This window comes from Lissotriton vulgaris, chromosome 1_1 (genome assembly GCF_964263255.1).
Source record: "Lissotriton vulgaris chromosome 1_1, aLisVul1.2, whole genome shotgun sequence".
Lineage (NCBI taxonomy): Eukaryota > Metazoa > Chordata > Amphibia > Caudata > Salamandridae > Lissotriton > Lissotriton vulgaris.
Window position 1 is genome coordinate 539,635,447 of NC_141685.1, and position 13,413 is coordinate 539,648,859.

The following is a 13,413-nucleotide window of genomic DNA, read 5'->3' on the forward strand; positions in this document are numbered from 1 at the left end:
TTTTTAGGAGGGGAACAACCATTGCCTTCTTCCAGGCAGGGGGAACATTGCCGCTAGACAAGGATAGGTTCAAGACAGGGTAGATCAGGGAATTTAGAATCTTGGAATTGCTAGCAAGAAAACTCGCCGGGCATGGGTCAAGTGGAGAACCTGATTTAATCCTGAGTAAAAGATCCAGAGAGGTAGATTCTGATAGAGGTGGAAATTCCGATAATGTGGGGCATGTGTCAGATGGAGAAGACATCAGATCAGAGTCAATCAGAGATACATTGGGAGCAGCTGGAGATAAGGATTCTTGGATCAATTTAATTTTTGTATTAAAGAAGATGGCTAGCTCCTTTACCCAAGATTCGGAAAACTTATGCTGGGCTGAACAGGATTTGGGGGACACAAACTCTTTAACGATGGTAAAAATTTCTTTACAAGAGTTTGACGCAGATTCAATTCTGTTGGCGAAATAATTCTTTTTGGCCTCAAGGATAGCAGCGTGGTAAGATTTGATCCATAGTTTGTAAGCGGACTTAGCTTCCTGATCGTACTGTTTCCGCCATAGTCTTTCAGCTAACTTACAATTACGCCGGGCAAGAGCAAGTGACTTAGAGAACCAGGGAGCCGAACTACGCTTGCTAGATGAACGAGGCGTAGAAAGAGGGGCAAGATCATCAAGCCTTTCAGTCAGCCATTTCTGAAAAGTTTCAAGGTCCCTCTCCAAATGACCAGATAGGGTACAGGGATGTTCGTGGTATGCTTGAGCCAGATTCTCCGGGGTAATTTTGTGAAAGGGTCTACTAGGGTGCCTAAGTTGGTCCGAGTTAATACAGGAAGTTTTACTTCTACCTTGAATAAGAAAGCTGATCAAAGAATGGTCATACCATAAAACAGGAGTGGGGCGGGACATCGTAAGGGGAAAGGTGGAAAAAACCTGGTCAAGAGTGTGACACTTATGAGTAGCACTAGAGATGAAGGGTGTTAGGCCGAGAGGAGCAGTGATGTCCATGATTTTAATAGCCTCACTGTCCGACTCGACATCCATGTGGATGTTGAAATCCCCAAGCATTATACAATGTTCCACCTTTAGGCATAGAGTAGTGATAGCTGATTGAAGCTCATCAAAGAAAGAACCTCGCAGACCAGGAGGCCTATAGACTAGGAGCCCTGAGAATGATTGGTGCGGGGAAAGTGCAATGGAAAAGGCAAGAGATTTGCAACCAGAAATGGGCGAAGATGGAATAATTGCACAAGCAAAGGATCTTTGGACTACGAGTGCTACACCTCCACCTTTACCCAGTGCCCTGTCCTGTCTATAGACTATATAGTCGGGTGGAATGGCCGCCGTAATGTCGGGGTTAGAGGACTCATTTAGCCAAGTTTCTGTGAGCATAAGACAGAGTGGTTTCTCAGCAGTCAGTAACCCATGATCTTCCAGGAAGGAAGAAAGCACAGAATGGACGTGCTTCTCAACGATCTTAGCTAAACTGGGCAGGAGAGATATGGGCCTATAGTTAGCATGAATCTCTGGATCGAGGCCTGGTTTTTTTAGGAGGGGAACAACCATTGCCTTCTTCCAGGCAGGGGGAACATTGCCGCTAGACAAGGATAGGTTCAAGACAGGGTAGATCAGGGAATTTAGAATCTTGGCATTGCTAGCAAGAAAACTCGCCGGGCATGGGTCAAGTGGAGAACCTGATTTAATCCTGAGTAAAAGATCCAGAGAGGTAGATTCTGATAGAGGTGGAAATTCCGATAATGTGGGGCATGTGTCAGATGGAGAAGACATCAGATCAGAGTCAATCAGAGATACATTGGGAGCAGCTGGAGGAAAGGATTCTTGGATCGATTTAATTTTTGTATTAAAGAAGATGGCTAGCTCCTTTACCCAAGATTCGGAAAACTTATGCTGGGCTGAACAGGATTTGGGGGACACAAACTCTTTAACCTGCCTATGCAATGAGCGGGTGTTTAGTAATAAGCACTTAAAGTTATTAACGGGGAGTACGTGGGGTGCCTCAGAAGCCCTATATATGTTAGGATACCAACCACAGCCAGGACAGCGGCGTTTACCTTTATGACGGCCTGGAAAAACAAATCGACAGGACGCAGTATTTGAATTATAGGATAGTAGATCCCCTGCAGAGTAAGTAACCCTATGGCGAGAGTTCACCGCCGCGCCGTCCGTTGCCGTGTCGCGGACGGGCGCAGACGGGCAGGACTCTGGCACGACTCCGGCGCAGATCCGGCGCGACCGCTGATCGCGTCCCCTGCGCGGAGTCATCCCTGTCCGTTTTTATGACGCTGAAATCGCGTCACGAACCACAACCCGACCCAAGATGGCCGCCAAAAACCGGTGCTCTGCTCTCGGCGTCAACACTCGGCCGAGAGCAGGTCCGGATCAAGAGGGGAGGGGGTGAGAAGGGGTCTGAAGCGCTACTGAGAGCAGGGGGTCACAAAACACCAATTCAGCTCAGGTGTAGCCAAAGTAAGAAAATACACAATTCAATTTTAAAAACGATTAAAATACAAGGAAAGGCAAGAGACCTCCCGGCTTCCGCCTCAGGAGGGTGAAAAGTGCGTGCAGAGTTAGAATTGAAAGAGCAACTAACTCCAGAGTACATGATTTAGAGGTACTCTGTGAAAAACAGCATCTGGATTCTAGTGTTGTGTCTATCAAGCGAGCTATGTGGCTAACGATCACTAGGAAAATGAAGCAGGTTGTTTGTTTGACCTTGTAGGATTTGTAGACAGAAACTCATGCAGCTGAACTGAATTCAAAAACCACCCTTTATTTTTTTAAATAACATCACAGTGAAGAAATAAAATATGTAACTTGTAACTAGCTAAGCAAATAAAAAATCTTGCTACAAAGCATATAATATATCAAAATATATATAAGGACAATTTCGAAAAAATAGCCAATTCAGCATAAATTAGGAACATTAGCTCAATGCAGAAATTAAGTCTAATGATGGTAGCAGAACATGCCACCAGAGTTAGCAGTGTTAAGATACATGTCTTCAGCATCAAATACAGAATAATACTCCAGCTCAGAATGCATGGAATTAACAGTTTCCATATCCCAGTCATCAGAATGTAACCCAGGTACAATGACATAATTCATAGAAACTCAGAAGACACATGGAATCTGAAGGATCTTTGTGAGTACGAAGACATCAAAAGGAACTTCATCCCAAACAACTCCATCAGCAGAGGTGGTTGAAGACTTTTGAAAGTAGTGAGGAACGAAACATCTTTTCAACTTTCACACTGTGATTGAAAGAAGTGAGCGAGACAATAGACAAAGGAAAAGAAAAGTCACAACAAAGGACATTTTTGGCATGCGTATGTAAGCCATGCCACCAATATCGCTGCTGTATCAGGGAAATTGTGGCCACCACACCAGCATGTGTAAAGCAACACATATTCGCAGCAACTATCAAAGCTCATCTGCGGTCCTGGTCGGGAATCAAGAGATCACCAACACCTGGTATGGTTAGAAAAGAAATGTTTTGCTCACTTAAGTGGTAGGTGTATTTAGAAGGGAAGCCCTTCGGTGAAGGGGTGTTGTCTATCAGCATTAACAGCAGCCAATATCTCAGAGTAACGAGTAATTGTAGCTATAGTAGCAGTCACAATTGCAGATTTGGCCACTTCATCAGTTAAACAATTCCCAACAAAGTGTGTTCCCACAAGCTGATGGCTCAGTGTATGTATTACATGAGTCCATGACAACCTGTCTCCGAGCCAAGAGCAAAACATTGCCTGGCTAGAGACAAAACAAAATGTCAGCTAAATTTGCCTGGAGAGAATCCATCCTCCTTGTACACCACCAAAGCACAAATTTGTCCCAAGGACATGCGTATACAGTCTTTGTCGCAGGAAGACTGGCTGCCAACATGACTTTCCACCTCTGGAGGAAGTTCGAATGTGTTCAGCTGTCACTGCTCTATCTCCAGGGATGAAGGTGAAGGTTATGAAGGCCTGAGTGCAGAACCTGCCCTGCAGTTGCAACAGCAGATCGTCCTGGAAGGGCAACCTCATCGGAGGACAGATGTTAAAGCCCAATTGCTCTGGATACCCAATCCAGAGTCACTAGGCTAACTTGGGCCCGGTTGGCGCTGATCTTCTTGTGAACTCGGGCAGGAGTGATATTGGCAGAACGGCATACAGAAGTCCAGAGTTTCACTCAAAGGGGAAATCATCTATGAGTGAGAGACACCTTTTGAAACTCCAATGTGCAGAAGTACTGACATTGCATGTTCTAAGCAATAGTGAAGAGATCAAGCCAAGGTGCTCCAGATTTGCAGAGGAGACCTTGCGCCGCCTTCGGGTGTAACTGCCACTCATAATCCACTATGCGCGGATTGCTGAGCTCCTCCACCCTGGCATTCAATAACACTGCTAAGTAGTTCACCACCAAGATAACCCCTTGGTGGTTCATCTATTTCCAGAGGTGCTAGGCCTCCTGGCACAGGGTTTATGATCCCCACCCTACACTGGTTGTTGTAGTAACACATGGAAGTTGTGTTATCCATAAGTACCTGTACCAGGCTCCCCTTGATTGATGGAAGAAAGGTCTTCAACTTCAAAAATATTGCCTGGAGCACCAGTAGATTGATATGGAGCCAAAACTCCATCAGAAACCAGAGGTCTCTGATCTCCATCTCTCCCAGATGGCCACTCCATCCAAGCAGCAATGTATTCATCACCACTATCAGCTTGGGTGGGGAAGAGAGAAGTGCCTGCCGCAGACCCAATCACCATCCAGTAACTACAACTGCAGATCTTTTGCAGGCTCCCCTGAAATCTGGATATGGTCAAAGGTTTCCCCTTAATGTTGGATCCACTGAGACTTTAGGTTCCACCGCAGAGCCGAGCCTGCATATGCCACCTGACGTGCTCAACCTGAAGGATGCAGGAGGTCATCAGTCCCAGCAGCCGTATAGTCAATTGCTCTGAAATCCAAGACCAGAAGGATGAAAGATCGGGATCACAGCCTGAATGCCCTGGACTCGATTTCCTGGGGAAAAGGCACGAAACCAAACTGTGTTCAGAATGTCTCTGATGAAGAGGAGCATCTGAGAAGGAGTCCGGCGTGAATTCAGCAGGTTGCTAGTGAACCCCAAAGATGACCCTGGGTCTGGAGTTGGCGGACAACTGCCTCAGGCAAGTCTGCCTTCAGCAGCCAATGGTCAAGGTATGGGAAGACTGCAAACCTGACGTCCAAGGTGTGCTGCCACTATGGCCATCATTACCAGATTTGTACTGGTGGGAGCATAGCGAACTGGAAATGCTTTTGTCCCACAACAAAATGCAGGTAGCACTAATGTGCCAGAAGGAGAGGTATATGGTAATAAACATCCTGCAGGTCCAACAGCCACCATCCAGTCTCCAGGATCGTAGGCAGAAAAGACCTGATTTTGGGGCAGCATTTTGAATTTCTCCTTTTGGAATAAGGCATTGAGATAACACAGGTATAAAATAGGAGGATGGCCTCCGTCCTTGGGCACCAGAAACAAGCAGGAATAACCACATTCTACTTTCAGCACTGGCACCCTCAACAGACGCTTTGGCCAAAGGGCTTGCACTACCTCCGTCAAATGGGGAGCTGGTCCTCTGTCAGTTGCAGAGGGGGGGATGACAGAAGGTGCAGCAAAGAACAGAGGAAGGGTAAGACGTGTTCCCTGCTAATGATCTTCAGGACCCACCTATCTGACGTTATGGCTTGGTAATCATTTTTAGATCCAGTCTCCCACCGTGTAACTTTGCTCCCCTAAGGTGTTTTGCAGGTAATGCTGCTGTGGGGTGGTGGTGGGCACTGGACTGGGTAGACATTTGACCTTGGCCATGGGGATGGTGGGCACCATGGACTTGACCGAGAAGCTGATGAGTTCCTTCCTGAGGATAGACAGGCTGGCAGAATGGGATAGCTCTACCAAATTTGCGAAAGAAGTGTAAAGTGTGCTCCAGTTGGCGAGGTGGTATAAGCACAAAAGAGCATGTAGTAGCTCTGCTCTCCTTAAATCGCTCTAAAGTGGAATTACCCTTGTCCCGAAACAGGCAAGTCCCATCGACGGGCATGAACATAAGGGAGGACTGGACATCAGATGAGAACCCAGTTGATCACAGTCACGCATGGAGGAGGCGCTGGTGCCAATAGCTCGCTAGATGGAATTGGTTGTGGTCAAAGCACACCAAATTGTCAACTTGACCGCATCATGACCGTCTTGCATGGTCTCGGCAAAGACAGGTCAGAGATCTTCAGGGACATTTAGGGACTCTAAGGAAAATGATACAACTTTATTTCAAAGAAAATAGAGCTACTGCGTGATAAAGGGTGCAGCGTGAGGCATTTAAAGGGATGACAGAGGAACATGCATTTAACAGGTGACTGAAGCATGATGATCGTTAATGACTAGTGCAAGCTTGAGAAGGATCACAGAAGAACCTTGATTGGCAGGTTACAGGGCCTACACTGCTTTTCATATCAAGCCATGCAACCCCAGGAATGGGATAAGTCAGACAGACCAGGTTAAAATTGGGCCAAGTAAAGATTGACAATGCTCTTCTATTTGGACATAAATTAAATATTGAGACTATCATGAGCTTGATTACTAAAAGTAACTTCACCTGTTCCATACCAAGTAAGTGGCTTCCTCATAGAGGCCTATCTCCCACTAATAACTCTTGATAAACTGAATTATGTCATGATGAGCCCATCACGATATTGGAGATAAGCACTGTCCAAAAAGCTCAAAGCTGGAGGAAACCAAGGGCTTTCAAAACACTTGCAGTTGAGTCTAATGAAGTATTGAAGGACCTGTTGACCACCAAAATGATTCACATACACTCAAGTGAACAGCCAACACTTCTGTAAAAAAGCCATACTAGTGACAATGCCCAGAGCAGGTAAGGAAACTCAGGACAAGCCCCCATACCATCCGTTATCAATGTTAAATTTAGACTACAAGATCCTAGAGAAGCTTTAGGTCACTAGCATACTATTATATCAACTGCACTGTTTCCCCTAATGCTGCTCTTATGCATTCCAATCAAAAAAGTTTCAACTACAGTCCACAAACACCCTCTCCAATTTCAGTCACCAGTTCCATTCAATCACAAGAACGGTTTCCGTCCACTCAGGTACCTCCAAGGAAATGGAGAATGTATCTGATAAGCATGGATGAAGAGATCTATAAATAATTCTTTAAATGATGCCCCAATATAATTAGAAAGATAGTTTTTTTAGATTCTGGCCCTTAGCCTGTGTACAGACAAGGAGTGTGCTCTCAGATCCAGGATAGGGCACGCAACAGGGATGGGTGCCTTACCAAACCCTACTTTCCTTAGGGGTAGAACTACGCAGTGATATTATCACTGATGTCAGAGAAGATGTCATGAGTGATGTAATAAGTTGGGAAATTAGCAGTGCATGGTGAGGGTGCATGTTATAGTTACCTTAGGGCACAAGCTACAGTTACTTGAGAGATCTATAACTACAACTAGTGAATTCCAGTGATTTTTTCAGGGAATATCTATTTTTGTTATGTACAGTAATATTTAATTACCATATGAATATCCAACACCCTTCTGCGCACGGCAAACCACACACATGTAGCTAACCACTCGCTGCGCACAGTCTTTGCTTGTGCGCAGTGGAGGGTTGCCCACAAGGCCTGGCCTGTGGCCTGGCCCAGTGACGAACCTACGTAAAGGCGGCAACTTCCCACTGCACAGGGTGTTCTGTTATGCATGGTGGAGTGTTTGCCACAGGGAGTTTGTCATTTTCTATCTCATTGTGGATGGCACTGTGCTAATCCTATGCTTGAAAACTTTGATAGAAAGGCAGACATTTGAGGTGAGCAAATTCAGTGTCACTGGTGTTGTAGGATGCTCTATATAGCAGCTGCTCTCCACCTAAACGTGGACGTACCCAGAGTTCTCTGCTTTTTTTTTTGCATAATTTTTGTGGCACTCTATGCCTTCAAGGTTTTTGTTTTGACTTATACTGGGTGCTCTCTTGTGCCTGGACAAAGCTAATCCTCTCTGAAGAGCTATACTGATAGAAACATATGTCAGGGATTGCTTTTATTCATTCCAGGTTGGCTTGGATGGTATTTTACCAATCCAAAGCTGTAATACTGTGCCTGGCGTGGTAAAAGGCTTTTGTCATTTTAAATCTGGGCATGAATGGCAGTGTCATAATCCTATCCTTAAAGACTTTGCTGTAGAAATGGCAAAATACTGTGTACCTTTCTATCTCTGTGTGGATGGCATTGTGCTAATCCTATGCTTAAAAACTTTGATAGAAAAGCAGTTTGATGGGGAACTCCATCGTGAATGTGAATTTTCAAACCTTCCTTGCAACAGATTCTTCTGAATACATGTGGATGTTACTGTAAGTCCACCTAAGGTCCCTTCTTGTGGTGCCTTAGTCATTGACAACAACACATTCATATGTTAAATAAAAGATTATATTTTTGCCATTATTATTAGTCATTTTCTTTCTCAGATTTAAAAGGATCTTCTTGGTTTACAATAACAACCTGGCAGATGTTTTGTAAAGCACTTCCTCCACAGCAATAGTTGTCACTGTTTTACCTTCCTGCATTTCAGTAGGCAGTTGGGGGATGACATTCACTTTTTCTTAATGCGCAATATTATGGACCCCTTCCTTCCTTGGGTGTTTCACTTTATTCCTTGTATTTGTCTGCTGCATTATCACTCTTGAGTTGTATCAAATTCCGTTTGCCTTTCTTATTCCTCTGACACAAAGTACACTGCTACCCGAGATGTGGGTCTAGATACATGCATAAATAAATACAATAAACACACTGACCAATTTAACCCTCCAGGTTAGGAGATGGAAAGAGCATCATCTGGCAGCCCTCTCAGGGACTCGAATTCCAGGATCAGACTATCAGCAGACAGAAATCAAGCAGAATATTTCAAGCATCTTTAGATTTTCTGCTAAACCTTTAAATATGCATGGACATTTTCAAGATGTTTGAGGTGTCTCAGGTTAAACTTTTTACAGACATATCAAACAATCTGCTTCCTCCCATGCTTTTTTTCAAACAGACAAAAGGGGCCAGGTGCTTGGATATCCTTTTGTTCCAACTTTTACGCCTCCAGCTGATACCCAGGTTTTTGGCTATGACTCACTGGGATAAGATGGTTGCAATACTAATAGTTATATTCAGGCCTTGCTTGAAGTGAATTTCTCTTTTGCAAATCTTACCAATAGCTTTAGAGTGGCACTTGATACTGAACCCATATCCTTGGAGGGGATTGCGGTCAATGTGATGGCGGAAAGGGCTCCATTCTGGTTCAGTAATTTCGATTTGGGGTCGTACAGCAAGGCCCTTAGGATATCCTTTGTTTCACACACTGAATTGATTCTTGAGAGTTGCGAGGAAGAGTTTGTTTCATAGTTTCATCAGGATGACTCTAATTTGGTAATGGTAGTTTTCTCCACCCAGGGAATAACTTGTCATCTTTATAAGAATAATCTATATATAATCTGGGAGGGAGGGTGAGTGATGAGGTAGGTGATGAGGTAAACTTCAAGGGTTTATTGCACCATAAACTGGTCATGAAAGTCCTAACAACTCTTGCTTGGGGCCATCCTTTGGTTCTGGGATGTTTACATTAATCTTACTCTGAACCTTTGTTTAATGTGACTATCATAATACAAAATACTGCAGTATGTTGTAGGCTGTAGAGTACTAGAGTGGTGATCAGTGAGTGGAGCAGATGCATTATTGGCCAAAGTGCTCCCATTGGATTTTTTTTAATTGAGAGCTCTGCATCGGCGAACGACCATCAACAACCACATTTTCCCTGTCAAACCCCTCCATTGAAAGCCGCTGAACCCACACTGCTGACTGCAGCTTGATGCAGCATGGTAATGCTAGGAGGAGAGGGCTAGCCAAGCTGAGACAAAAGTTTGGATTCTGGATGGTTGCTGAAGGCCAGGTACAATAAAATGTAGGAGATACAAGTGGAAGAAGGGGAGAAAGTGGAACTACTGTACAAACTAGTTGAAATATCTATTACCCAGTGCCATACCACCAGCAAATTGGAATTGAATGCATTGCAGAGATCTGGATTGGTGACAGAACCACTGCCAACCTGAGGTAGAAACATGGTGAGCAGCCTTTTCAACTTGTTGTGAACAATAAAGGCCCACATCTTTGACTATCCATACTGGAGGCAAAGAAGTGGCAAATAGACACTGGAGAGTGACACTGATGCTGATGTTGATGTGGGTGGTTTTCCAAAAAAGGTGACATTTATTACAGGTGATTTGTGATATCCCAGAGCAAAACGTCGACATACATTAGTGAAGAATCAGGAGGAACATGTAACCGGAGGTACTGAGGATAGTCTTGGAAAAATCTTTAATGACAAACCCCAACATGAACTGGTAAAGATGGAGAGCAGTTCCTAGGCTTTAGAGAGACCGCAAATTAATGATTATCTGGAGCCCTTCAATAAATGGAATCTCAAGGGGGAGCAGTGGGACAGGCAGATAACCTGTAGAAACATTGCCTAACCATATCTTAATTCACCTGAGCTTCTCTCACACTTTTTTGACTGCCATTTCTGATTTCTGTATAATCCGTCATTGTATGTTACCTCTCCATAAGGCTTTCATCCAAGCTGTCCTCTTTTGTTCTTTACAACTCCAATACAAACTGAAATCTCCAAGCATAGCCACAAAAACAAAGTCCATTGTAGGGGATTAAAATCGATATGGTTGTAGACACAGCTCCCAACACCACTCAAATGCAGACTCATTTAGAGGACTACCAGATGAGTGAAACATGTATACAAAAAAGGAGGTAATGTAATTATGGAAGTTTGTTCAGTTGAGATAGACATTCTTTTTTGATTACTACCTACAGAGGTTGCAGACATGTCACTTTACTGAAACAAAATTAAGTTAAAAATACATTAAATAATCAAGTCTTCAAATTTCCTAATTGTATCTGAGAGAAATAAGTGCTTAGGCGCCCATCACTAGAGTGGCAAGCATTTATTTTCTCACGCCTTCTGTTTGGATACAAAGTGACAACTGGCGCACCAATTATCAGCCTTTCATTGAGGTAGAAAAGATACCACGTCAAACATTGGCCACTGAATCAAAATTAGGTCATCTTTGACAGCATCTGCCTGTGGCTGTGCAGGGTAGATTCACTCTTGGGATGGCTGCCCCTTGGGTAGATGCAGATGATTATGTTATGCATATCAGTAAAGCAATGATTAGGCAACTCTTTCTCATTACAGGTTGAAAGACAGGTGTAAGGAGTATCTTAATTTCAGGACCAGGGTGCTTTCCATTGTGCTCTCAGATTGAAACAGTTAAATTCTGCTTTTGTGACTGCTTCATTAATTAGATATTCAGCATTTTCCCTGGTGTGGGAGCGTTTTCTTATTGCTACGGTATTGGGTCTGAGGCTTGTTGCTTGGGGAGATCCTTAAAGTCTGAGACGAGGAAGGGGATGAGAAGGTAATGCTTACTTAAAAAATCTTTCGTCTTTAATTCCCTTCCTCAACCCATATATCTTTCCTTATCTTCAAGGTTTCTTCAACCTTGATCCATTGTGTGCAAGAAAATGTTAAAAAGAAAGACAAGGCATTGAGCTCTCATGATGGTCTTTCCCTGATAGAGGAGAGGATCTTGAGAAGTGCAGTAAGAGTTGTTTCTTTCTGCCTTCATGCACGGGGTTCTAGTAGATTTAAGTAATGCAATAGGAGCAAGACCATCAGTAAGGAAGCCAGGTTTTACACTGCAAATGTGAAACAGATGCACAGTACCTTCTATAAGTTGATACCGTTACCATACACTGAGAATAAAGGAGACTGACACATCCAAAGTAATATATTCTTAGGCAACATATAATACATTTTGCTCTATAAGAGTGAATATTGACCTACCAATCTCAATTTGTTTATCCAAGTCAGCTTGTGTGTGTTCTAAAACCATTTCCATATGACTGAGCTGCACTGACTTGGCTTCACCATCATCTTGGAGGTGCATCAGTTCTTCTTCTTTTTTAGCAATCTCTTCCTCGCTGCGCTGCAATTCCAGCTTTAATTCCCTATAGGTGAGAGAGGCAAAGAACTCTAAGTAAGCCACTGTAAATCAATGTAATCTTATTCAGGCAAACAAAGCATTAAAAGTTCATTTACAGTTCTTCATGAATGGACTTGTGCGCATGAAGCATTAAATACTTCAAATAAGTTTTTTTTTAAAACTAAGAAAGAGAACAGGACATGTGCATCCTAAAAACCTAAAAGAACAACATGTTTAAAATTGTCATAAAGCAGTAGATCTGTATGAGAAGTCTACTGCTGTTTGACAATCTTCTTCTAATTACTAAAAGTAAATAAACAGATCATAAGATATCCTATCATCATTATTGGGATTAAAATTAATTTAATGTGATTTTAATATGAGGAGATTATAGGGCTGATAACTTGCATTCTCACATTATTTCAACAATTTGTTGAACATTTGTTCGAAGAAACATTCACAAATATGTTCAACATTATACAAAAGAGTAGAAGTAAGACTGATTTGAGTGCAGGAAAACATAATAAAGGTTCAAGATTGAAGTTAATTGTAAACCAAGGGGATAATTCTGATCTTAGTTTCATGTTTAAGCACTTAGCCTGAGAGCAGGATGCGTATTCAATGTACAGAAAACACAAAGTACATCTTCACTTGGATTGATTTGATTTTCAAATATAATAAATCTTGCACAATCTAATCATGTCGCTTATGGAAGTTAAATATTTTACACACTATTAAATCCAACATTTGTATTGTCTTGTGTGTTATACCAGTTAGATGTAGCCCGGAGATCAAGCTATGCTCAAACATAATATAAGGCGCAGGCAATGAAAACACCAACTGAGTTCTCTCTCAAACTTCCGCTATATGTGTATGCATGAAAGTGCAGTAATATAACACAAGTCTTGCCACAAAGTAATGGAATGTTGCATATAAAGTGGGAGGGATCCAAGGGCAATACAAGTAAAACTTAACTGTAGGCAACATACATTATTCAAATAGCACCTTTAAAGATAATGTGCTTCTCTAACATAGAGATGTTCCATTAACATGGGCATTCGATGTCTTTTTAGAAATTAAATAGATCCTACTAAATGGAGTTCTAATTCCTAGATGTAAGAGAAGGTGGCGGCTTATCTTCAGGCTGTCTCCTTCTTGCAATTCCTGATTGCAAATGAGGCAGCAACTGTTGCAGGAGTTGTGTGGGACTTTTAAACTATGAACCATATCATATGACAGCACAGCTCCAATATGGTTCACAATGGCTCAGAGAGGGAATTATTTAAGCCAGAGAGTATATTGCTGACCATGCAAATCTGACCGATGACAACTCCCAA

General features: G+C 42.9%; 1 protein-coding gene across 3 annotated transcripts in view; it reads right to left on the reverse strand.

Annotated features, from left to right (window-relative positions):
* CCDC18 (coiled-coil domain containing 18) overlaps window positions 1-13,413 on the reverse strand; it is a 1,483,839-nt gene that overhangs the window by 591,966 nt on the left and 878,460 nt on the right. For all 3 annotated transcript variants that reach the window (XM_086953919.1, XM_086953920.1, XM_086953918.1), the window contains one exon: window positions 11,938-12,101. In XM_086953919.1, the coding sequence (XP_086810045.1) occupies window positions 11,938-12,101 (164 nt within the window). The remainder of the gene's footprint in view (window positions 1-11,937; window positions 12,102-13,413) is intronic.